The 25,886-nt window shown below is 38.7% G+C and overlaps 3 protein-coding genes across 10 annotated transcripts in view; 1 reads left to right on the top strand and 2 right to left on the bottom strand.

Moving 5' to 3' along the window:
- Positions 1-264, bottom strand: part of HEATR5B (HEAT repeat containing 5B) — a 48,595-nt gene extending 48,331 nt beyond the window's left edge. The window contains exon 1 of one of the 2 annotated variants that reach the window (XM_072331646.1): positions 174-264. The gene's annotated coding sequence lies outside the window, so the exon portion shown is untranslated. Of the gene's footprint in view, positions 1-22 lie in introns of both variants that reach the window. The other variant, XM_072331647.1, reaches the window with a different exon arrangement.
- On the top strand, positions 232-15,157 carry GPATCH11 (G-patch domain containing 11). Of its 3 annotated transcripts, none has more exons than XM_072331658.1 (9): positions 232-483; positions 582-808; positions 1,345-1,386; positions 1,464-1,584; positions 2,792-2,882; positions 3,559-3,663; positions 4,396-4,477; positions 5,620-5,705; positions 13,651-15,157. In XM_072331658.1, exons 1-8 carry the CDS (start codon positions 437-439, stop codon positions 5,673-5,675), a joined length of 771 nt encoding a protein of 256 aa, XP_072187759.1. In that variant the 5' UTR covers positions 232-436; the 3' UTR covers positions 5,676-5,705; positions 13,651-15,157. The 3 variants fall into 3 exon arrangements, with proteins under 3 accessions (XP_072187759.1, XP_072187760.1, XP_072187761.1); XM_072331659.1 differs by having other exon boundaries at positions 240-483; positions 11,352-13,981; XM_072331660.1 differs by lacking the exon at positions 13,651-15,157 and adding an exon at positions 8,779-8,954 and having other exon boundaries at positions 240-483.
- Positions 6,638-25,886, bottom strand: EIF2AK2 (eukaryotic translation initiation factor 2 alpha kinase 2). Of its 5 annotated transcripts, none has more exons than XM_072331654.1 (16): positions 25,758-25,886; positions 25,185-25,318; positions 22,430-22,544; positions 21,381-21,550; positions 19,982-20,108; positions 18,635-18,711; positions 17,788-17,872; positions 17,096-17,130; positions 16,808-16,915; positions 15,152-15,271; positions 13,911-14,021; positions 12,335-12,527; positions 10,001-10,126; positions 9,524-9,622; positions 7,835-7,897; positions 6,638-7,750 (listed from the first exon to the last, which is right to left on the bottom strand). In XM_072331654.1, exons 2-16 carry the CDS (start codon positions 25,286-25,288, stop codon positions 7,631-7,633), a joined length of 1,653 nt encoding a protein of 550 aa, XP_072187755.1. In that variant the 5' UTR covers positions 25,289-25,318; positions 25,758-25,886; the 3' UTR covers positions 6,638-7,630. The 5 variants fall into 5 exon arrangements, with proteins under 5 accessions (XP_072187755.1, XP_072187756.1, XP_072187754.1 ...); XM_072331655.1 differs by having other exon boundaries at positions 7,503-7,750; positions 13,911-14,018; XM_072331653.1 differs by having other exon boundaries at positions 7,503-7,897; positions 13,911-14,018.

Genomic DNA, 25,886 nt, shown 5'->3' on the forward strand with positions numbered 1-25,886 from the left:
GCCCCACGCCGCACCCCCTCACCGCGACCAGACGCTCCCGCTGAGGAGACGCCGCCAGCGGCTCGGCTCCGCGCTGAACCTCCACCCGGCTGGCAAGAGGAGGACCGGCGGAAAGGGAGATGCGGGCGGCTTCGCCCCGAGCCGCTACAGGAGCAGCCCCAGCACCAACGCACCTCAGCAGCAAACAGCCGGCCGCGGAGCGCAGCAGGAAGCGGGAAGTGCGCAGGCGCCGGTGGGGCGGAGCAAGGGGCGGCCGCGCGCAAGCGCTTGTGTGGAGTGTGTGTTGGGGAGCGGGGGGTCCGTAGGAGACCTTACCTACCTGGCCGTGCACCCGGCTGGTGGGGGGCGGTCAGCCCGGAAAAGGCGGCTTGTGTGCTGTAAGCCTCATCCACGGCGTCTGTAGGAAACCGGTCTGAGTAGGACATGCGTGCTAGCTATGGGGGACGAGGAAGAGGAAGATTACATGTCCGATTTATTTATTAAGTAAGTAGGAGTCGTTTTTGTTTCATCCTCGGTGATTGTAAGCACGTAAAACCAAAACCAGAAGTGGGCTAATGCTCGCTGGGGACGTGTATCCTTAGGGAGGATGTGAGGCCGGGGGTGCCCATGGTGCGGCGGGTGAGAGAAGCTCTTCAGAAAGAGGAAAAGCAAAAAGAAGCCAACGAGAAGAACAGGCAGAAGAGTGTGAAGGAAGAAGAGAAAGAGCGACGGGACTTGGTGCTGAGCAGCGCTTTAGGCAACGAGAACAAAGGCTTCGCCTTGCTCCAGAAGATGGGCTACAAGAGTGGGCAGGCCCTGGGCAAAAGCGGTGAGTTTGTCACTGTCAGAACAGCACGCTGTGCTCAGGTGTCCCCTCAGGGAGGTATTAGATCTGTTCATCCTTAGATAAGGTTGACAGAGGGCACGGCCACAGGTTGCGTGAGGGGAAGTGCATCTGTAGCAGAAGATCAGCAAATAAACTGGCCCAGACTGATTCTTATAATCCTTCATCTCTCTCAAGTTGTGTAATCCTAGAATAAGAAATGCCACAGGAGACTGTAGCAAAGCAGCTTTCAGTGCAGGCATGCTGAAACCAGCATCATTTTCTATCTCTTTTTCCAGCATCCTGGAAAAAAACACTCAGCAGTTCAGCAGATGAGGGGGAAAAAGGAAAGGGGGCTCAAATTCAACCGGGTCATTTGTAAAGCACTAAGTGTACATTAATGTGAGTTTTTTCTATTTACGCTAAGCAAAATGTGAAGAAGATGTACATGTCTAATGGCAAAAGCTCCTTGACTGTACCACACCAACCATAGTTTGAGAAAGACCTCTGTGCTCAAATTTGCCTATTTTTTCCCCTCACAGGAGAAGGCATCGTTGAACCTATTCCTCTGAACATAAAAACAGGTTTGTGACATTTCTTAATTTGCTTAGTTGTCCATTACAGCTTCACAGCTGCTTACATTCCTGTTGTACTTACATAGGCAGAAGTGGGCTTGGTCATGAGGAGTTCAAAAAACGAAAAGCTGAAGAAAAGCTGGAAAACTACAGACAAAAACTCCACATGAAAAAACAAGCAAACGAACAAGCTGCAGATCAATTCAGGTAAAATGCAGTAAACTCCAAACAAGGTGTAAGTGGCCGTTCTTCTTATTCATTAGTTTGGTTATTCTTCTAGAGTTACCAATTCTGTGTGTTGTTTGAATGGGAGGTATGGGTTGAAATATACTTGTATTGCTTCTCAGCTCTAAAGCAAGAGCAGGTAAACACCGTAGTACTGGAAATGTATGCTGCATCTTTTTTAACTGTTAACACTGTAAACAATATGTATACTAATTCTCAAGTCATTTGTAACATTTTAAATTAGAGAACTGTGTCATTTTTTAATATAAAATTCACAGATAATCCAGGGCATTGTTGCTGCAGTAGTTTTTATGTGCAACAGATTAAAATTGAGGGTAAATCTTTCAGGTTTTATTTTAATTTTCTCCTGATTTCATAGAATTATAGAATCACAAAGGAAAGGAGTTACAAGATCATCTAGTCCAACCATCCTCCAGTTACCATTGCTACCACAAGCCACTAAACCATATCTCGTAGCTCCTCATCTAGACACCTCTTGAACACTACCAGGGACGGCGACTACCACCTCCCTGGGCAGCCATTCCAGTGCCTGACCACTCTCTGAGAGAAAAAGTTATTTCTTATGTCTAATCTAAACCTCCTCTGGCACAACTCGTGGCCATTTCATTGGGTTCTGTTTGTTGCCTGGGAGAAGAGGCTTCCCTTCAGGAAGTTGTAGAGTGCAATGAGGTCTCCCCTGACGCTCCTCTTCTCCGGACTAAACAATCCCAGCTCCTTGAGCCACTCCTCATAAGACTTGTGCTCCAGACTCCTCACCATTTTCGTTGCCCTTCTCTGGACATGTTCCAGGGCCTCAATGTCTTTCTTGTAGTGAGGAGCCCCAAACTGGACACAGTACCTGAGGTGCAGCCTCACCAGAGCTGAGTATGGGGGATGATTACCGCTCTGCTCCTGCTGGCCACACTATTTCTAATGCAGGCCAGGATGCCATTGGCCCTCTTGGCCACCTGGGCACATTGTTGGTTCATGTTCAGCTGAGCATCAACCAACACCCCCAGGTCCCTTCCTCTTCTCAGCCCCAAGCCTATAGCGCTGCATGGGGTTATTTGCCTGAGGGAAGTGGTCTATCTAGAATCTCGGCAGATTTTCTGTTTTAGAAATGTTGTTGACTGCCATGTATCTCAGTTTGTCTACTTGCTTATTTTAGCTATCTACCTTTTCTCAACAGAATAAGATTCAAAAACAAACAAGAAGAACGTAAGATGGAAGGAGACCTTCGAAAAAGTCAGAGGGCCTGCCAGCAATTGGATATTCAGAAAGTGAGATATACTTTTGGGGGGTTGGAAGGAAGGTTTGTGTATTACAGATATAGGCTAAGAATAACCCTGCCTGCAGCAGGTGTGTTGGAACTAGATGACCTTTGAGGTCCCTCCCATCCGAAGCCTTTTTGCCTCATAATAAGTTGAAAACTTAAAAGCAAAATAAGGCTTTTTTTTTTTTTCCTTCATTTATTAATGATAGAGGTAAATACTGCCCTGCAAGTTCTGTTGAGACTGAAACAAAGGAGCAAAGTCAGTCAGCTGAATTAACATAGATCATCTTTGACTATTTTCTTTAAATTAACTTCATCCAAGGTGAACTAGGAAGCACCCAATGATGTTGTGATAAAGTCTTTAAGCAGTGTGCTCCAGCTGGTAGAACTACATCTAGGAAGGAATGTCTGTTCACAGATTTGGCCTTACATGTACCAAACATAGATGAAACAAAACTTGATAGTTAGTGTTAGTGTGCATTTATTTGTATTTAAAAAAAGAGAATAACCCTTCCTGTGGACTACTGTACTTAGTTTCCCCCTACAACTTCAGTAATTCCTCATTATACTATACAAGTAAGTTTTGAGACCAACATCTCAGCCATTAGAAATTGTTTTTATCCAGCATTTCAAGAGAACCTGCAGAGGCAGATAACTTTCATTCTAATCCTTCATTATTTAAGGATATCGAAGCACCCAAAGAGATTTGGTATTGGCTACAACCTGAAGAGGAAGATCAAAAGGATGAAGAAGACAAGGATGATGAGTGCACAGGCTCAGACTTAAGTGTAAGTTTTGCAACTAAATGAATGGCTTGATTCAGAATCAAATGTAATGTGCCTTTTAAATCAAGTATGTATATATATCATTTTCAAAGCAGTAGTAAATGACCTGTTTGCCATCTGAGAGCAGTTATTTTTACAGCAATTAAATGACAAAATATGTAACATTACAGCACTGATTTATTGCTCATCTGTTTTGGAGCACATCTTTGGAAATAGTCAAAATGAAATTCTGAGCAGTCTTAGCCACAGTATACAAAATTATATATTTGATAAATAATCTGCTTTTAAGTTTCGGTCTTGGATGCCCCACCACATATCTCAGGCTGAACTTTAGAATCATTTAAGTAACTTCTGAGAACACTTTACAGATGATTTTGAGCTGGACACTGGAAATTCATGACTTCTGAGAACCTCTAGATTATACCACTGTTGTTAGCTTAACATATTTGACTTACAGTGAAAAGATGAAGTGTGGAAAATTCCACCAAAATATCATATACTTAATATAAGTTAGCTTGGTAATACTTTTAGCAAAATCTTCAGTGAAACTTTTGTTACTGGAAAGAATGATGAGCCAACAAGTAGGCCACATAAACTACAAATGTGGGAAACTTACCAAGCTACAATAGCTTTTCCACAGGAAAAGGTTAAACAAGCTGTTTTAGCAATGCCAGTAGCTCAAACTGTCTTACATCCTATGAGCCCCTAATCCTGAATCCTTGTATATACCTCTAGGTATCAGCAAAGCTACAAATACTGACTGCTTATTTAAGAGAAGAACACTTCTATTGCATTTGGTGTGGAACAACCTATGAAGGTGAGAGTAAAAATGCCATGCATTTGAGTGTTTTACTTTGCTTGTGTAGTTAGACTCAATTAATACAGTATATATTCAGCCTTAATCCTGTCATATGCATTCATAAGAACTATGCCCACACTTTCTGTGGAAGTTGTTCTTTCAAGTCATGTCTCCATTTCTGAGGTCCAGAATCAAAGACAATCAACTTCCTGATATGGGGGGGTCTGATCCCATTTCACAATGCAGATGGCTGATTCTAGATAGCTTCAACATTATCAGAAACACTTTTCAAAGAGAATTCCCATCATCTTATACATGCTACCTGAATAGTTTTGTTTTCTGTTTTGCACACTGGCTTATCATAGAATCATAGAACTGTAGAGTGGCTTGGGTTGGAAGTGACCTTAAGGGATGATCTAGTTCTAATCTCCCTGCAGACAGGGCTGCCACCTGCTTAGGATCAGGGGCCAGAGCCCCATTCAACCTAGTCTTGAATGCCTCCAGGGTTGGAGCATCTACAGCTTATTTGTGCAGGCTCAGCCAGGGGTTCCACTGCCTCATCACTCTCTCAGTCAAGAATTTCTTCATGACACCTAACCTACAGCTACCGGCTTTTAGCTCATGAGAACCTTACCATTATATGGTCTGATTGCTATAGTGTTGTGGGGGAAATAGAACTATCCCACACTAGCAGTTGTTTTCAGAGAATATACTTTCACATGGGAGTGTTTTAAACATAGGTAGCACATTTTCCTTCCAAGCTGCTGGTTTGCAAGAAGGATGACAGATTCTCACTGTAAGCCACTGTAAGGGTGTGTATCTGCACAAAAAATTCATACTGGCACTTATATGAATCGGTACTTTTTTGATAAAACATTCAGATATTGAAAATAGCAACATAAGAAAAAAAAGGTTGCAGGTTTAGAACATTATTAAGAACATATTTAGAACATATAAGAACATTTCTTTGCACCAGAGAGGCTAGAATTTGCGGTGCCATTTCTGTTCAGTTTTTTAAAACATAGTTATAGTTTGGAATTAATAACCTACCAACCTTAAGTTCTACTTAATCCATTGATGGCTTCTTCAAATAATCTAGCAACTTTTTTTTTTTTCTCCTCTTCTGAGCTGGGATTACTTTTTTTCTGCTTATCCCATAGATGCTGAGGATTTGTCTTCAAACTGCCCTGGAGACAGTGCTGCAGATCATGACTAAAGCCTTGCTAAAGAAAGGAGTTCTAGATAAGTATGTATAGTTGGTATGCTCTGACATATTTTTCTTTTTTTTTTTTTTTTTTTTTTTTTTAGAAAATTCATTGTTGTGCCAGAATTTATATTAAAGTATGCCAAAGAGTAGTAATTCTGACAGCTTCACATTGCTGAAGCATTCCTATGTTTTTTTTTTGTTTGTTTTCTTTTCTGGGTGATGCACCATTTATTAGGAATTAAAACTTCACGTTTGTCATTGAGTTACTGTAAATTCAAGGCAAGTAAGACTTCCACGGTCTTTATTCAATGCTGTCCGCAACTGAGCAAGATCAACTGATAATAAAATTGACAGTTTGACAATGGGTATATATATGGACTAATTACTCTGTGGTAAAGAATGTTAAACAGGTGGGGGGGTGTTAAATTTTTACAAGGGTGACTAAACATCAATTTATTTTTTCTTTCTATTCTAGAGTTTGTGAACTCTAGAAGCTTTTGAAATGCCACTAATATCATTTGAATTAATATTCTATTATGTGTGCTTACCACATCATACAGCATGTTCGAATTTATATATATATATATATAAGTATCATATATATATATATATGTATATATATACATATACATTTATATATATATATAAATTCTTAGGGAATAACAATTGCTGCTGTAAATATCCACTAATAGAAAAGTATTACTGAGGTATATAAATACCACAAAAAACAAACAAACAAACTATCAAAAACTACTGGTACAAGGTAAATATTTCCTATCAGTAAATAAATAATGATGTTATAGATGCTCTGTCCAGGAACTGTAAAGGAAATTCAGCTGAAATTTGTCCCATGTCAACTTCCATATTGGAAGAGCAATTTGAAAGTTAAAAGGAAGTAAAACTAGTGCTATTTTGTCTGTATCGGGATGTAATCTCTCCCACATCTTGAGTACTGCAAGGAAACATGCATTAGTCCAAAATAATAGAATGCTTTATTTATGAACAATAACATTCATTATAAGGGGAGGGGGAACAACTTGAATTCATACAAAATAATGTTAACATCAGATGGCTATTTAGCAACAATTTCCACAGGACTATAAAAATTTACAGACAAGACTACAAGAATTCACATATTTTAACCAACCACCCACCTTTAACCTGTTTAACACTTAAAACAAATCATATATTACCTTATCTCTAATGCATATCATACTTTCCTGCCTATAAGTGCATTTTCATTTATGGAAATAAGCAGATGCCACAGCAATGAGCAGCACCTTTTCAAACTATTCAAAGATGAGAGTCAGAAGGAATAATTTGCCCATCTTTTCTTCCCTGCAGTTTTTCTTATTAAGTCAAACATAAAATCTTATAAGTATATAACCAGATAGTAATGGACGGTCTGTTCATACCTTTGTTGAGCTGACAAGGCCAGCAGAGTTGTTCAGCACACCTATAATCTGTGAGGCATGCCCCTGTGCCATAATAAGTGATGAAAACCTTACAGTATAGCAGAGGATGTCTAAGGTGCTCTCTTGAGAAACGTTTTTAAATGGCTACTATTGAGAAAACTTGCAGAGTATTTCTGTATTAAGAGGACCCTACCTGTTCCTATAAGGAAGAAGAAAACAAAACAAAACAGAGGTTTTCAAAAGTTCAGAACAAATACCTTTCTTTCCCAGAAGCTAAATACTTGAATGTCCAAGCAAGACCTGAATTTAAAAAGTATCTTTAAATTTTAGAGAGAAGTGAGAAGAAAATTCATCTTAAAGAAGTAAAATTCAGTCAAGAGTAACCCATGTGTATCTTGTATTTTTTTCTGCCAAAAGTAGCCTTTCCAGTCTCCTCTCGTCTTAAAAGGGAGAAGTCTAGTAATTAATACAGACATTGTTGTGAATGATTCAGAAAGGTTTGAATCACGCCACAAGACAGCACAGTCTGAAAGCCTTCTAAAATGGCACTTAATGACTAAAAGTTTGTCGTGAGTTGCCTTTATCAGGAGTCTTCAAAATATCAAGTATTTTAGATGCAGGGCATCGTTTTGAGGGGTCTTCTGAAAGCATCTTTTTAATGATGGGTGCCTGCAAAAAGACAAAATTTGAGTAATTTTTTTTTAAACAACTAAGTAAATAAATTAACTGAAATACTGTATTGAAATACTGTACCTGTATTTTAAATTGCTTGGTGAAGTCCAATGGAAGGCGACCATCTCTAACATCCTGCCATATCTGAAATTCATACATGATGAACAGTTTCAGTACGCTTTCATTAATCATACTTTATCTCATTTTATGACCCACATCATTTACTGAAGTAATTAAGAGAATACAAATCTATATAATGTAAGGATTCTAAAAGAAACTATAGAAGTTTGAAAGTTTGTCATTTAGTTGCACTTCATCTTGTCTTTTTTATAAACTTGCACCTGTGTAAGCTTAAAAGCTTTACAGTCTACAGTGAGGCTTTTGTTTTGGCAAACCTCTAATTCATAACTATTACCATTCGCTTTTCAGTTTAAAAGTAATGGCTTTGTATCTTCTTGCCACATTAAAAAACACACAATGTGAGAAGATTGTTTCCCACTTTCAAAATGTTTGGGTGTTGTTATTGGCAAACCAAGCAGGAGTGCTTCCTCCTTTTTACTTTTTTCAGTGTTACACAATCACAGAATCACAGAATTATAGGGGTTGGAAGGGACCTCTAGAGATCATCGAGTCCAACCCCCCTGCCAAAGCAGGCTCCCTACACCACGTCACACAGGTAGTCGTCCAGGTGGGTCTTGAATATCTCCAGGGAAGGAGACTCCACCACCTCCCTGGGCAACCTGTTCCAGTGAACACACAGTCATTTCTGTATCACTACAAAAAATGTTAGGCAGAGCTCAAAGCAAGCAAGGCTTTCAAAAACTGCTGGTAGGTAACAACTAGTTTTTCACATTACGGTTTCCAGTTAGTCTGGCCCTTGAACACTGTGGGGCCAGGGGCATGTTTGCAGTTGGCTGTAAGCAGGCACAAGGTGTCTTTAGAAAATGTGACCAGGTAAACTAATGGAACCAAGATGAATCTGTGAGTCAGACAGATACTTTGATATGGTTTGCTTATATTGGCAGAGTCAAGCTAACAATGTGCATGATCTTCTGGATCCAGCCACATGAATATTTTAACAAATAATTACTTTGGGCAAGTATTGACATTCCTTATATCTATCTTCCAAGTACATAAGTTTGAGCATACGTGCTGTTGTACTGCAAACACGCAAAGAAAAATAAAAGATACATTTTCAAGCAAAGTTTAAGTAACATTGTTTTCTTTGTGGAAGTACCCTTTTGTTTTCAATTGAAAGAAATTCATGTATTTCACAGCGCTTTTGTTTTCATTTTGAAAACCTGCAAATGTTTCAACTTTGTTCTTGCCCCCCACTCAGCAGTGAAGAAAAGTATGGCAGACTAAACTCTTTCACTTTTACTTTCTGTTTACATAAAGAAATATTCTTTTTCAACACTCTGAGCAAACAAAGCTTTATCAGAAATTAGAATTGTTTTTGTATGTATGTTTTAGCTTTTTGACTTGCTTCTCTATTGTTATATTTACATAGCTAAGAAGAGTCAGGCTTTAATCAGTACATGAGTAGAACAAAAATAAAATAAAGCCAGTAATGTTTCTTCAGTTGTTATATTGTAACTGAAGTATGAGGGATTAATGGGCCTGACAATTTTCCCTTCATTCATGTCTGTAAACAGCTAGTACTCTAGCTGTACAGATTCCTTTTGGCATATAATTAGCATGTGATATATAGCAGCAGCAAGGCAAAACAATGTCAGTGCAAGACTATTTTTTAATTTAAAGATTACATACCTTGTTTTTCTCATGATGACTGACCAGTGCAGAAAGAATTTCAAACCAAATCAATCCCAGCGCATAAATGTCTACTTCCTTTCCATATCTGTCCCCAGACTACAAAGATCACAAGAACAATATAGGTGTGAAATCCGTCTGGAAAGCACTTCTTAAAGGCAAAATCTGAAATCAGCAGGAAATGGCACCTCTACAGGGCCAGCATTACTTGATCTTCATATTAGTCTTTAACCCTTTCCACTACAGATATGTTAAGTTACATAACACACCACTGTCAGACTTCATACAAGGAGGTTAGCTAAGTTAAACCATTGCATTTGTAGACTGCCCTCTGCAGAGTAAGGTTATCCTTGTATACAGTCATATCAGAGAACTTCAAACAACTTGCTTTAGTACTGGTTGAACACAACCAGTGCTGAGTTGATAATGAAAAATGCGCACAAGTAAGGCAAATAATATGGCAAGATAATTAATTACCTGTTCTGGTGCCATATATGACTGTGTTCCTCGGTTCTTAGTCAGAGTGTCATATGTCACAGAAGTCACAAGACCAAAGTCACCTATTTTTATTTTACCTTCACGTGATAGGAATATATTCTGAGGCTATAGATACATATATGTAGTAAAAAAAAAAAAAAAGTCAATCAGTTAGACTTTTTATGACCAAGGTTTATCATCAAGTGTAATCAACCACAGAAGTGCTCCCCATAAAAATCTGTTAATTGTCCACAGAAATTAAGCTTTAAGAATTCAGTGGGAGGTACGAACCAAGAAATTTCAATTAACTTCATTTTTAAATATGCAAACTCCATTTGAAATAGCATATGCTACATTAACTGCTTTTAACTAGGTGTCATGACTGTATCATACTTCAGTGTTCTCCAGTTGCATTGTGCATATCATTTGTTAAAGACTAAAATGCATTTTACTCTTTAATCTGGGTCCTGGGATTTTATGCACTAGGGCAAAGCATGGAAGCTTACATGAAATTCTACTCAAACTATAGATTTTTCCCTAGAAACGGTAGGATTATCTGTACAAAATTAATTGCAGAGTTGGGGCTTACTACAGGCATCTCACAGCATCACTTTGAGTTTTCACCATCCACCTTTCATTTTTAGATTTGACAAAGTCATAAAGAAATTGAATAGAATTGGTTTTGTTTATTTGTTGGTTTTTTGTTTGTTTTTAATGAGGCTTTCCAAATCTTCTAACATTCCTAAGATGGTAAACTATATTTCTGAATGTTATTAAAGCAAAACCAAGCAGCCTCATCCCGTCTTTTACTCAAAGAAAATGTGGTGGACTAAAAGGGCAGGAGAGACTTAATATTTTACAGAAAGTGATTTTGTGTTAAGGATGCCCAGCACAGTTCTTCAAGTATAACAAAGTCCATACGCATTTATTAACCGTATCTATGGTGTCTCACCGCTACGCTAGCTGAAGGCTTCATTCATGCCAGGCACAAGTGGATCTCAGAATGAAGAAAGCTTGAACCTATCCTGCAGCTGTGATTCTGGGAGATCTCAGATGGCCAAGCACCTAAGCTGACAGATTTAATTGGGATCAAAGTTCCTAAATTAAAATGCAGACAGACAAGACAGCAATAAAATTTGGAAGCAGATTACAGCTAGTTTCTATAAGTGAAAGATTGGGGCAGTAGATTCATAGGAACACAGAAAAGCAGGAGATAGAACTGAGGTGAAAATAAAGTGGGACTAAGAAGGAAGAGATGCAGAGGTAAGAGTTAATGAGTGAAGAGCATTTAGCACACCTCTTTTTTTCAAGATATCTATATAAATGAATGTATATTTGTGGTTTACTTTAGTATTGTAACAATATGCCTCAAAGAAGGGCTGGATTCTACAAGACAGTGAATGTGTGTGCACGTGAGACATGATTCTAAGAGTGGGCAGTGAATGTCATCTGGAAGGACACTGAATGCAAAGCAGAAGATTTCAACCTCTAACTCAGGAAGTCTATGAAGTTAAATGTACTGAAGGTCTTGAGAGGAATGGAATATGCATCAAGATCAGCATCACTGTATCAACTCTATATTCTAACGCTCCCTCGTACGTGGAATTAGTTACTGCATGAGGACAATATCCTGAATCAACATTTGATGTGACGCACTACAGCCATCTTTAATATTTAGGAACATCACCACTCTAACAACTTGTTCACAAAGTGACTGTTTTAAAACAATAAGCAACATTATCATTATAGCTGGTACATGAAGCAGTGAAGGCTTGGAATTTTGTCCTTCAAAAATATTTTTTTTAAGACTGTATGGTTATGCACTTGTAGAGATGGTGAAATTGTATCCAAAGAACTAGCCTTCAAGTATGTGTATGCAGTACATGATACTAGAACAAGACCAATGTTTAATCAAATGCAGTATGTATTAGGATATACTGTCCCCTTAAAATCTGACAAGTGAAAACTTCCTAGACTCACATCTTACTTCTTTTAATCACTTTATTACCACAGATGGTTAGTGTTCCTTTTTCTAAGGGGCTGTCTTGTGAACCAGTAACACACAATAAGCTGGAAATGCCTGTTAACTGGTGGCTTGTTGATTGTTCTTTAAGCACTGCATGCTAAGGCCCTTTAGTTCACCTTCTGATTTTAGAATGAAATCCAGCCAGATATTGGGAAAAAAATATATTGCTGTATTATCAAAAGAGGCATGGTACTAGAGCATATAATACAGTAAGTAAAGACTAGAACAACTGACATTTATCTAAACTTCCAATAAATACTATTTTTCTCAAAGACTTTAAAAAAATATTAACTACCTATTCTACTTACCTTGAGGTCTCTATGAATTAAATTTTCAGAATGAATATAGTCCACTCCTTTCAGTATTTGCAAGAATTTGTCTTGTGCCACTGTATGATAGTTTTGGTTTTGTCTGTTATTTTCAATCCAATTGTCCAATGGCCCCTGTTCACATAATTCCATTTGGATGAAGAGGCAAGGAACTGGTATGACAGAATTCTTACTGAAAATAAATGAATAAATAAATGAAAATATATACTATATGAAAATTGACAAGACACAATTCTTCCTAAGCCACCGTATCAGCGATCCCCAGGTTTTCCCAGTGGTAAAAAAAAAAAAATGAACAAAAAACCCAGCTACTTTTTCTTTTCTTTTCCTCTTTTCAGTTGTTATAAATCTAAAATAACACTTTACGCCACTATGTACTAGATCTAACTATATAACTTCCCAAAACAAGCAATCCCTGCTCAGTTGCTATATAACCATGGAAGATTTCCTTCACCTCCTTGTTTACACTGAAAATTCTCTGAGTGCCCCAATTCTTCCTTCACCCCCCGTATGTAGAAAAATGTTTTATAAAGGAAGAAATGGCACTGTACTTGGATCTCATCTCACCCTCTAGGAACTACTGCAAACCCCCGGTCCATTACAACCAAGCACAGCATTAACCTTCCTCTCTTACACAAAATGATCACATTCTTTTAAATTTAGTCCTTTAAAGAAAGGACTAAATGTTAAATGACTTAAATGTTTTACATACACAGAAAGTGTTCAGAGTCAGGTTGGACAAGGCTTTGAGCAACTTGGTCTACTGAAAGATCAAGTTGTATATAGCAAGGTTAGTTGGAAGTATATGATCTTTAAGGGTCCCTTTCAACCCAAACCATTCTATGATTATATGATAAGCCTGTGAGAATCTGAAAGTTGAAAGTCTAAATGACATACATTCACAGAGCTGGAAGCTTCACGCTTTCCAGAAGAGTTCCCTAACTATCAGCCCATAGAATAATCTGAGACTGGAGATGAGGAAAAGGACAATATAAGGAAGAGGAAGCACACACACCACAATTTCAAATGCATTGACCTTTTATGGCTGTATGCAGCTACCTACCTGAAAGAGCGTGAATGTATTGCTATTGAAAAAGGCTTAGCATAGAAGCTATGAAATTTTAACAACCTAACTTACCAGTAAAATTCTCACCTCTGTCTTCCCAGAACTTAGTGCTAGAAGACTAGTTCTAGTGAAAGAGCTTTTAATTACGTATATCCCCTCTCAACAGCCAATTACCAGTTTTAATTCTAACCTCATATCTTTAATTCTCCCTTCTTACACTTTTCTATAGATTCCGCAACTTCTGTACGCTAAGAGAGAGGAGAAAGATAAAAATACAAAATGGACAGTGTTCACCAAGAAGGTATTTAATTATAAACCATCTACTGCTGAAAAGTGCCATGCCTTATTTCCTAACCTTAGGTATGTAAGTATCTGTATGTATTTGTAGCTGTGCAATTTTGTATTGTAAAAAGAAAGGCTGATGATAGCTTATACAAAATTCACCATGGCAAACAAGTCTGTGAGTGCAAATGACTGTCCTGTAGTTACCTTACGTCTGGGTAAATCATATGGTCAGTCCCTTCCCAGCTGTAATAATACCGCACTATGTTTTCATGTTCAAGCTTTGCGAGTTCTTTCACTTCACGCTTTACATTCCTACTGGGAGAAAAAGAAAATCTCAAGCAAAACAAGTGGCATTTTCCTACAAAAATTAAATAGTGAGTGAACTAAAAGCCATGATATCAAGCAGTGGTACTCAGACAGCTTAACATCAATTTTGAGAAATAGCACAATCTTCTTATGTGGTCAAAACTGTAATCACAAATTGTTGCGTTCTTTTTTCCATTGGTTCAGTTATTTTCAATTGCTGAAATGTTGTAACCATACTAGAAAAGCCGCACTCAAAAACGCTGCAAAAGGTTTGTTTACATACACAGAAGTTTGTAAATATTCACAGTGAACTACTGGTAAATTTGACCTACACTTCCTGTTAAATTGCTTAGTGAAGACTAGCAATCTTTACAGAAGAATCAATAAAATGTTTTTCAGTACTGACCCCTATGGTTACATATTGTAGGGGACAGCTATTTCCAAATTTAAGTTAACTATTTCATAGGGAATTACTTTAAACTTTCTGGATAGATTATTGAACAGCAATGCAAGTTTTTCAGCTGCTGTTTTAAGTCTGTTCTACCAGGTACCAATTACAGAAAATTGCCTTTTAAAATATTGGTATCGTGATTCTGTGTGGAGATTTGTAAAGGACAATAACTACATTATGTGTTATACATAAAGCGTTTTTCAATTACAAACCACAAATGTATTACTTTCACTTTTATCCATTTCCCCTAACTACAGCCATTGTAAATTGTGGATTAGTAGATTTCCAGACAAGGCACCCCATCAGAAGTAACACTGCTGCTTTCAGTGTTTTTATTAAGCAGCAAATTCTCCTTAAATACATAGTGTAGTATTAATTAGAATTCATAAAACACTGTACAAGTGTGTTTGGAGAAAGCAGAGCTTAATAAATCTACTTTCTTATGGCTGCACCTGAAATAATTCCAGTGCATGCAAAAATGAGTGCATGCTTTTCAGCTTTGTGTAGAAATGAACAGCTTATCAGAAAGACAGTTAATAGTGAAAGTCACTTAAGTGTTCCACAGCCTGCTAAAAAAAATAAAATAAAAATAACACAACTAAATAACAAAAAACTTGATTAAGGATGTCCTAAAAGAAAAACAAGCGAACAACAACAAAACCAACACAAACGGATATACAGTCCTTACCTTATTAACTCAACTCGTTTGACTGCATAGGTTCTCTCATCAGTCTTGGAAGTTGCTTTAAAAACATTCCCAAAACCACCTTTACCGATAGGTTCTATATTTTTATAACCTTGACGAAATCTTAAAAGGAGAGTGAGAGAGAGATTATTTAACATTAAATTTACAAGGTAAAAGAACAACCTAGATAGGATTAATACATCTGCTGAAATATAACTGTCCCACAGTCAAACAATACATACAAAGATATGAATCTTAAAAATAAAAGTGTCTTAAAAATAAAATAAAAAAAAACAAAAACAAAACAAACAACAACACAAGGGAATTTGAGTCTATATTCCATAGTTGCAGCTCTCATCTGAAATGTGAACAAATGGATTCCAATCCTGCTAGTAAATATTTCAAAATGTATACAAAAAGAGACGCAGTACTTCATTGGAGTGCTTACACCTAAAGATAAGAGACTCATCCAGATGGTGAGTTTAAGTCCGGTTCTGAACCAAGCTGAACAAAGTTGAAGGAGATCAACTCCTCGTACTAGTAGTGAGCACAGAGAGCGTGAAAACATTTCTAAGAATTAGGTCCTAATATTCTGCAGAGTAACTTTGAACTTGAGGAATACCCTTTCTTCTAACACGACCAACTAGGAAAAGGCTAAGGCTGGGACTGAGATCCTGGAGAAGAAAAAGCCCAGAGGGAAATTCCATACATATAGATATCACATATACAGATACTTGAAGGAAGGGTGCAAAGAAGATGGAACCTAGTTCTTTTCAGTGGTGCCCAGCACCAGGACAAGAGACAATGGCAACAAACTGAAATGCAAGAGTCATCAGCTAAACATCAGGGAATACTTTCTTACTGCCATGTTAACCAAGCACTGGATCAGTTTGCCCGAAGATGTAGCAAACTCTCCAACCTCAAACATATTCAAAACCTGTCAGAGCATCGTTCCAGGCAGCCTGTTTTAAATAACCCTGCCTGCGCAGAGGATTACATGAGATGATCTCCTTAAATCACTTCCAACCTCAACCACTCTATGGAGGAAAAAGGGATGACAAATTCATATCATCTCCCTGTCCTTTCAGTTTTTTGTTTTAACCCAGATAGATGGCAAGTCCAACTAATCATGAGCTATTCCATCTTTAGTAAGTTTTTGGATGAAGAACTTTTCCCATAATACAACATGAGAAATAAAAATAAAAAAAAAAGTACTTGCTAATATTTCAGACAGTAGATAATAACAAGGAGGCACTTTGATTAATCAAGAAGGATCCTGATGATAATAAGCTGCCATAAACCAGCATATCTGATAGTTTCTCTTTTATTAATGTTATGGATAACCTTAGTAACCTACATCACTGTGCCAGCAGAAGACAATGTTATCTGCTGAACTTCAGTTTAAATTTTGTTTGAAAGCTGGTAAGATACTTCCCCTCTCATCTTCGCATAAATGGCTTTTGATTATAAGCCTTAAATATCACTGCAAGTCAGCTGTCACAGTACGTTCGAAATTTCCAAAGAACAAATCTCAAATACCAGTTTTCTTTGAAGATGACTTTTACAGCAATATTCTCTCACATTCTATTATAAATAAGTAACCTAGACCACCACATGCTGTAATTGCTATATAGATCTTAGAAAGAAAAAACTTCTTACCTTTCATCCACAGTATACTCATCATCTGCCTCACCCTTATTTCTGCAGATATTTGACAAAACTTTCTTCCGCTCATTTCTTGCATTATCAAAATTAGGTGCCAATACTCTGTAACAGATAAAAATAAAATGTATAGTGAGCCGTTTTTCTAATATGTGACAGGAGAAAAAAAAAAACAAAACATAACAACCAAAACTGGCACTTACTTGTTGCATATAAAAAAACAACAACAATAAAGTGGGTTTAAAGATAGTTTATGGAAGATGCAATCTAGAAATAAACACGTACCTTTTGGATTTTATGGCAGAAGCTGGCACATTTTGCTACATGAAAAAAAGAAACAAAGTCAAATAAGATATCCAGAGTATTTTTACTTCTTTTAAGTTAAAACTGGCACAAATGCAGCTAATGGTGGTAACTGTTGGAAAACAGTGTTTTGTAACTGAGAATTTTCCTCCATCAGATAGTGCAATTGTACTTTATCTGTAGCAGTCTCCATGAAAACGAACAGGAGGCATTATTTTCTAGAGTGACGTGTCCAAAGGGAGGTTACAAAGATGGTGAACAGTCTGTAGGGCAAGACATGAGGAGCAGCTGAGGTTAATGGTTTGCTCAGCCCAGAGCAGAGGAGACAAGGGGAGGCCTCGCAGTGGCTGCAGCTCCTCACGGGGAGTGGAGGGACAGCACTGAGCTCTGCTCTCTGTGACAGCTACAGAACCCCTAAGGAAGGCACAGAGCTGCATCAGGGGAGGGTCGGGTCAGGCTGGAGATTAGGTAAAGGTTCTTCACCAGAGGGTGGTCTGGCACTAGAACTGGCTCCCCAGTGCAGGCACAGGGTTTGAATTTGGGTGGTGCTGGGTGGACTCAGGAGTTGGACTTTATCTCTGAGAGCTGTCCCTCCCAACTCAGGATATTCTATGATCCTTGCTCTATTCAGAGACTAAAACGTAATTCTGAGGAGGACTATTTTTATACTATACCCGAGAATTTGAAGGCTCTTGAGATAGTGACATGTCTTTCACTTTTTCTGCCAAGTTGGTAGCCGAGTCTCTAAAGGTAATACCCCTGTTATGGAAAATAACCATCTGATTTTAAGTGAAAGTATACAATTATAAACAACAACAACAAACTTTCTATAGAGAAAAAATGAAGCACAGAAATAAAGCCAGCTTTTAAATGAAAGATCTGTGAAAGCATTAACAGTCATGACTGACTTAAACTGCAAAACTTTATCAGGAGAGCTAGTAAAACAGTAACATATTGTAATATACACCTCCATTTCTACAAAATCTAAGAAGTCTGACATCCTTTAATTAAAGAAATTAAATACAGAGGTTTATTTCAACACAGTGCAGCCAGCTAAGAATACATTGCTTTACATTGCCACAAATGAAGTGAAAGTGGTAGTGGCATTACTGCCAAATTAACTGCTAGGCATGAACGGCTTGACACAAGATTCTGATATTACAAACAAAACACTATATGCATTCATTTGCTTTTGTTAAGCAAATCTTGCCTTCAGTAGGGATGAAGATTTGTGAAGAATGAAAAAGGAAAGGAAAAAAAACCCATAAATCAGAATGTTGAGTACAGAAAAGTACTGAAAGAATTATACTACATTCACAAATGTGTCACAGTAGAAAAATGAATGTTAGAAACAACATGAAATAATACTACTGATAGGAGTATCTTCATTGTATGTTGCAATAAAAATGTGGTAGAACTATTAGTAAGAAACTATAACAGTTTTTTTTAGGATCAGATCACATGATCCCCTAAAAATCAGTATTTTGTACTATTATCATATTACCAGTGAACCCAACTTACCATGACTCAGACAGACTCTGCTTTCTAGAAGAATTACTAAGTTCATGAAGCCTATGATTGGAGTTCTCACTTTTCAGCTGAAAACGGGGGAAAAAGAAAGAATAGTTGAAAATAATAATAATAATAATAATAAATCACAAAGAATCCCTAATACAAAAACACCCTTCTAAGAGGAAGGTCCTAAGAGACAGCTGTCAGTGGCTTAAACATTCAAAGCACTACATAAGGATGGCATCCACCCAGCTTCCACCCAAGACTAAAAACGTGGCCCTCTCACAGTGAGCATTTTTCCTTGCTCAATGCGATCACATTTATGGGAATCTGAGATCTATTAAAAATGAAGAAAAGAGTAACAGGTACTAAAAGTGAACGTTTCCATTTAGCAGTTGTCTATGTGAAAAAATGAGATGTACACAGGCTTTGGTACACATAATCTGCTTAACTTAGAATCTAACTGTGCAACTGTACAAAACAACAGTTAAATGTCTCCAGTGTCAATGTTAATAACAGAATGCTAAGAGCAACACATGTAATTATTACAGACCATAACCCAACTAAAAGTGAGAGTTTACACTTCAATAATACCCACAACAAAAATTAATTTTAAAAGATTTGAATTCAGCAGTAAGAAAATAATAAGGCCTTTAATGCCTTCACAAATATATAACTCCTGTTACGTTTTGTTTAAAGTCAAAAAGATTACTTTCCTTCTCTGTGCTGCCTTCCCATTGTTTGAGTTATTTCATATTTACTTCTCTGTTTATTTCAGAAACGGTTTGGGATCAGTATTGTATTTCTGACACTTTTGTGCATGTATGGAATAAAATGGCTGTCACAAAGACAACAGCTCTGCTTCCTGAAGGACAGCATTAGCAATTGCTTCACTAGAATCACCCCTAGGACATCATGGAAGTCAGGCTCTTTTGATTCTAACTGCCACTTTTGCCATTCTCACACTTCAAAGATTATTGATCCAACAGAAGGCAGTCAAAGATTTATGCTTACAGCCAGTCAGCTTGACAATACTTCACAGAACAGAAAACTGGCATATTAGAATAGGGAGGAGTCTGACTTTTTAATATACATTGCCATTCAAGGATGCACATATCAGACCATTTCCTGAAATAAAAACAGATCAACTGTGAGGTGTTTTTTTTTTTTGATCCAGCGATTGAACAGGAAACCCTGATAGATCTTACCCACAGAATCCTGTAGCCCAACCAGCATAAGGTGGGTTGTTTCCACCTCCAGTGGAATCCACAGAATATATTTTAATACAAAATGAGGAAATCAGCTTAAGGGATTAGAGAATTTAACTTCAGTCTTAAGGCAAACTATAGCACATACACTTAAAGATTCTTGCTCCTTTAGCGCTTTATATGCTTCTTCTGCAGCAGCTTGTTTTGCAGCAGCTAGAGAGTTTCCAGTGCCATTTCCGTATACGTGACCACTAATTATACAGCTACAAGAATATCTGTAAAATATAACAGAGAATAGAATCTCCTTACGGCCTATAATGGAAGTTTAAATTTAATGACCTTAAACACTACAGTTGACTGACATTATAGAAAAGAAAGCTGATATATGCATCTTCCAGAGTGTACTTCCAGTGTATGTTTAATATAATTAGTAATGACAGATAAGTAATTTTCAGGAAGTGGGTATGTAACACGTTTTTTTAAGGTTGAACTACTCAAAGCATCTTATCATAGGCACCCACAATCACAAGTTATCCACCATGGAAGTTTTAAAACAACTGGTTTTGCCGACAAAGTTTTCCAACAGATATCTTTTAGACATCTAAAACATGTATATATTCTTTATCACCCCTCTGCTGTCATTAATTGGAACGTCTGCACAACTCACTGACTATCATGCATATGGAGACGCATTCAGTCTCTCCTTCACACTTGATTCCCAGGGGTCCTCACATGCAGAGAGATCCACAGAGGTGCCAGAGCACTAAGTGACACTTTGTTAATACTGGCTATCGTTTCATTGTATCACAAAACCATAGAATGGCTTAGGTTGGAGGTGATTTTAAGGATTACATAATTCTACCCCCTCGCCCCACACAGGGCTGCCATCCACCAGCTTGCGCTGCCCAGGGCCCCATCCAACTCAGCCTTGAGCCCCTCCAGGGATGGGGCACCCATAGCTTCCCTGGGCAGCAGTGCCACAGCCTCAGTGCCCTCTGAGTAAAGAATTTCCTCCTAATACCTGATCATCCTCATGGCCATCCTCTGGATCTGCTTCAACAGCTCCATATCTTTCTTGCACCAGGGACCTCAGGCCCAGACACACTACTCCAAATGAGGTATCAGTCTATCTCTTCTCCCAGCTGAACAGACTCAGTCCTCTTAGCCTCTCCTCTTACATCCTGCCTATCCCTTCTAAACAGCCCATAGAACCCTGTTCCATCACTCCAGTCATGGCACTCATCACACCAAATCTTGATGATACCAAAAATATCACAGTTTTGGGAAAGGACCTAAGCTCACAGTTCATCTTGTTCATTCCTCACACTGCACGCATTGGCGTACAAGCATTTCAGCTCCTGAACCCAGTATTCCTTGGAGCAGCACAGATGACCCCATTAGCCTCGGATGGTGTTGTACCATCCCTTATATTAAAATCAGTCATCCTAATAGTATCCCCCCCACTCCTATCAATCTTAGCTTTTATCTTATGGTGAGTTAACATAAAGAAGTACTAAAAGCAAGAAAGAACACTAAGTACACCTTACATTGGAGCATGGGCGTCTCCAGTACGCTTTACTTTACTGTAATCAACTAGCTGTGATGTCTTTTGTGCATACTCATTTAGCTTGCTGATGTAGTCACATGGAGCAGGCACATCCGCAGCTGGAGGAGATGTCACTGGATCTGGAGCATGCACATTTGAAAGATTACTTTGCTACAAGGCAAACAGAATAGATAACTTAGAAACTTCAGATTAATAAATAGTTAAATATAAACTGCACGTGGAAACTAATACAGTTGCAAGGTTTGCCAGCATTTCAAAATACTTTTAAGAAATTCCAAATTTGTATTATTGTGTAACTTTGGACATGACACAGGACAGCCACCACAAGCCAAAATTATTACGTTTTGAATTTCAGAACAATAACAAGTTTCCAAAGTATTTCAACAGGGTGTGTAACAACCTACTATCATATCAGCCACCTCTTTTAGCAAAAGGCAGGGAACAAGCAGTGCAGTGTCTCATAAAAGAGTAAGGACCAGAGCCAAGAAAAGGGATGGCAGCAGGAAGCTGCTGATGCTGCAACTATATAGGGCTGCTACTGCTCCTGTGCACATAAAAGAAGGGTAAATGCAAATGTGAATAAATCAAGAAGGTACAGAATCAGTTATACCATAAAGAATATAATGGCAAGAAGAACGAATCAGATCAAATGGAAGTAAGCCATTTTAAGAGAAAAGCAGCAACACACACTTGAATAATAGCTTGTATGTATTCTAAGGACTTTATATACAGAACAGTTGCCAAGATGGAAAAGGAACACTGTGCTCTCTAAGTACACTGAGGCAGCTTAGAGCTGCCTTAAAGCTTGAAGACAAATAAATTACCTCATCTCTATATAACAATAAATAAATCCAATAATTAAGTGGTTAAAAAAAAAAAGTAGAAAACAGTGAATATGACAAAACAAAAACAACATAAGGAATTGGAATATCTTCTAAATTAAACAACGGTAGTTTCTTTGCTACTTCCAGAGATTTATCTTCAACCACTGCTAGTAAAATAAATACATAAATCATACAGCTTACTCACCCGTCGCTCAATCATCTCCCATGTATCTTTTGCTGCTTTTGCTTTTGCTTCCTTCTTATTTTTACCAACGCCTGTAGCATACTTTTCACCATTTATTAAAACCATAACTGTAAACCTGCAATAAAGAAAACTTCCCTGTGAGATTAGTAAGTTTTGTCTCATATATACTTAAAAACTTTTTCAGATAAAATTGCAGTTGTAGTATGTTCGAAGCACTAAATTACCTGTGGAGGTATCTGAGCATCCATGTGTTTTTATTGTATCTAACTCCTGGTTATCATAATTCTTTACTATAAAGATCTTAAAAAACAAACAAACAAACAAAAAACTATCTCCTTCCAGACCACAACCACATATATACTAGTTCTAATAGCATTTCTAAAAGCAAAATTACTAAAGAATGCATAAGGTGGTCATTGTTACAATACAAGGTTGTGAAGCCCTAGTACCTGTACACCATAAAACTACACAAATGCTAAAGATGTGCTAAAATTGATTTCACGCATCCAGAAATGACACTAAACTCACCTTCCAGAGAGTACTGCAAGCACTACTTAGTGAACACAAAACATGCATCTGCTTGTACAGTTAGAAGAGTAGCATGGTTAGGATGGTACTTTACAGGTGTAATAGTTGGAAAGATTATCACAATGGAAAAGAAACAATCATGGAAGAAATGCTCACCAGTATCCAAGGATCTAGGCTCATGGTGGAAAACCCCATAAAAGAAGGATCTCCAGAAAGAGATCATTCCCCTGTGGTAGTCAGCCCTTAAATGGGGTCTAGGTCACACAGCTGAATTACCTTCACCTGTGCTCCCACAGCTGGCCCAGTCCTTGACTCAGGTGATCAATCAATGGTTCAGGCCATGACTCAACAGTTCTCATACACTGCTGTTCCATATTATACATTTAGAAGCAGTCCCTTTCTGCCACTTTGAATCTCAAAAAAATAACAGAGGTGCATCAGAGATGCAGAATGGTATTATCCAGTCACTTCATAGAATGGCTTGGGTTGGAAGGGACCTCAAGGACCATTAAGCTCTGGGCTGCCAACCTCCATGTCTAGTACTAGGCTCCAGCGTAACTCTCTGCTGTCACTGCTGTAATAATATCAGCAACCAGTCCTGACCCTGGAACACCCAGCCACTGATCCTTCCCATCTCTGGTGTACAACCAATCATGCCATACTGCTCAGGCAGCAATACAGTGAGTCAGACCAGGAAACTCGAGAGTGACTGTCATCAGTCAGCTTGGGGTGGAGCCAGCTTTTTTCATAGGAGCTGGTATGGTACTGTGTGTTAGATTTGCAATGATAAGTGTTGATGAAAAAGTAGCTTTTACTGAGCAGTGTTTGCAGTGGATCAAAGTCTTTTTCAGCTTCTCACTCTGCCCTGCTGGCACAGAGGCTGGGGTGCACAAGGAGTTGGGAGGGGACAGCTGACCCCAACTAACCAAATGGTATCCCAGCCCATACCATATGGCTCAGCAAAAAAAGATTAAAGACAGGAGGAGGAAGGGGGGTTTGGTGCTTTTCCAAGCAGCCAGTAGTGTGATGAAGACCTGCTTTCTTGGAAATGGCTAATAATCTGCCTGCTGATGGGAAGCAGTGAGTGAATTCCTTATTTTGCTTTGCTTGCACATACAGTTTGCTTCAGTTTTCTTAACTTTAACTCCCCAGTTTTTCCTCACTTTTGCCCTTCTGGTTCCGTCTGTTGAGAATGAGCACCAAAGGCACCCGAGAGGGTCAGCTTATTATGGCAGTCCAACTTTGTATTCTACTCAGAACAGCCTGAGTCATACAGGATTTTCCTAGATAACACTATTGCAGCTCACATCACCTACAAATACAAGGCAGCAGATTGAATTACGTTTTTAAACACAACAGAACATACAGAAAAATGGAAAAGTGCAATGAAATGGATTTGAATTTATACGCACATTGTATTAGTCCCGTGACTAATACAATGATTGAAGTATGAATTGCATGGGAGGGGGAAAAAAAAAGGTAGTAGATCAAGGCTTGAGAGACAGATAATAATTTGCTCAGGGATTATGGTCAAGTCTGAGAATAAGTCAGCACATACAGTGCAGGCTGGCAACAAGAGACCACCATTGAAAAGAAACATCCTGATTATTAGTATAAGATCTGTCTTCATGCAAACTAGCAAATAAAGAGAAGGAGATATTATAGACATTGGGTATCTGTGGTAAGGGAAAGACAAGCAAGACATCAGACATTGCATTTGTGTTAAAACAATAAACAACTCCACATATTCCATCCTCTGTCTCTAGGAACAAAAGCAAAACAGTTTAATATCTTGTAAGAGATGTTCAAAAACGCCACACAAAAACATGTTGTTAACCAAACAATTAATGCAGACCCAACCTTTACTCTTAGAAATTAACAACATGAATCACCAAATTACTTTGTAAAACTCAATAAAAACCAAAGCACTTAAATTACCACATATCACAAACCACTGGCTGCAATCCACCCACCCCCTCAGATAATTCATGACACAAAGCATCAATGCAATATGACCACCAGCAACAAGTGCTCCCAAAAAGCAGCCTGTAGCTCTGAGATAAGTTTCCCTTAGGCCCTATGTGCCCAGTGACACCTCCTGCACCCACCCCTCGGTGTTTGCAGGCAGCTTTCTGACACACTTCCAAGCAAATCAACTTCTGTTGACTGTTGTCTTCACCCAGTTCTACCTAGTGCTGATGTTCATTGGTACGTGTGGTGAACTTACTCGGGGTCATGAGGTGGGCCTTTCTTTTCCACGTCGATGTAATCGAGTGTGTAATTATTCCTCTGGCAGTAGCTGTTGATCAGGCTCATATACTTTCGGTCCATCTCGATGCAATATCTGAGCACCAAAAGATTCTGTAGGGAAATATTCAGGGCCGTGCCTGAGCCTCACACAGTGCTACAGAGACAGCCCCCTTCTGTCAGAGCACCGCTGTGACAAGGGACAGATCGGCGCCAAGAGGAGAACGGTCACAGAGAACGAACTCTGATTTCTCATTCAAGTCGTTGGCTTGCAACTGTATTCCAAACCTGCTGAGATAGAGATTATAGATTCAGAAAGCAGAATGGCGTGTTTAGTGATGAAGGACGATTTCTCAGCAGATTTCTGCAGATGCTGAGAGAAATCAGTAACGTTTCTCCATAAAGAATTAAAACTGCTTCCTTCAGCCCGCACACTCTCAGGCTACGAGGCTGTCAGTCTCCGCGACCCGCACGATAGAAACAGGAAGAGAAAAACGCTGACAGAAAAAAAAAACAGCAGACGAATCAGGAAGACCGCCTCAGCGACACTTACTTTGTAACGGGAACTCCGGGCAGCCCCGCTCCAGCCCCGCTCCCCACGGCCGCCGTTACCTCCGCTGTCGCCGCCGCGCCGTCCCGCACCGCTCGAGGACCCGCGCAGCGCTCGGCGGACTCAGCCCCG

This window comes from Excalfactoria chinensis, chromosome 3, assembly GCF_039878825.1.
Source record: "Excalfactoria chinensis isolate bCotChi1 chromosome 3, bCotChi1.hap2, whole genome shotgun sequence".
NCBI classification, from domain to species: Eukaryota; Metazoa; Chordata; class Aves; order Galliformes; family Phasianidae; genus Excalfactoria; species Excalfactoria chinensis.

What these genes read in the sequence shown, in the direction of transcription:
- GPATCH11 (XM_072331658.1), top strand. Translation starts at nt 437, where the DNA reads ATGGGGGACGAGGAAGAGGAAGATTACATGTCCGATTTATTTATTAA. An exon ending in GCACAGGCTCAGACTTAAGT is followed by an intron (nt 3,664 to 4,395) that starts GTAAGTTTTGCA and finishes ATATACCTCTAG; the next exon opens with GTATCAGCAAAGCTACAAAT. An exon ending in GTGTGGAACAACCTATGAAG is followed by an intron (nt 4,478 to 5,619) that starts GTGAGAGTAAAA and finishes CTTATCCCATAG; the next exon opens with ATGCTGAGGATTTGTCTTCA.
- EIF2AK2 (XM_072331652.1), bottom strand. Translation starts at nt 25,288, where the DNA reads ATGGACCGAAAGTATATGAGCCTGATCAACAGCTACTGCCAGAGGAAT. An exon ending in GGGAGATGATTGAGCGACGG is followed by an intron (nt 21,551 to 22,429) that starts GTGAGTAAGCTG and finishes TTTGCCTTGTAG; the next exon opens with CAAAGTAATCTTTCAAATGT. An exon ending in GGAGACGCCCATGCTCCAAT is followed by an intron (nt 20,109 to 21,380) that starts GTAAGGTGTACT and finishes TATATTTTACAG; the next exon opens with ATATTCTTGTAGCTGTATAA.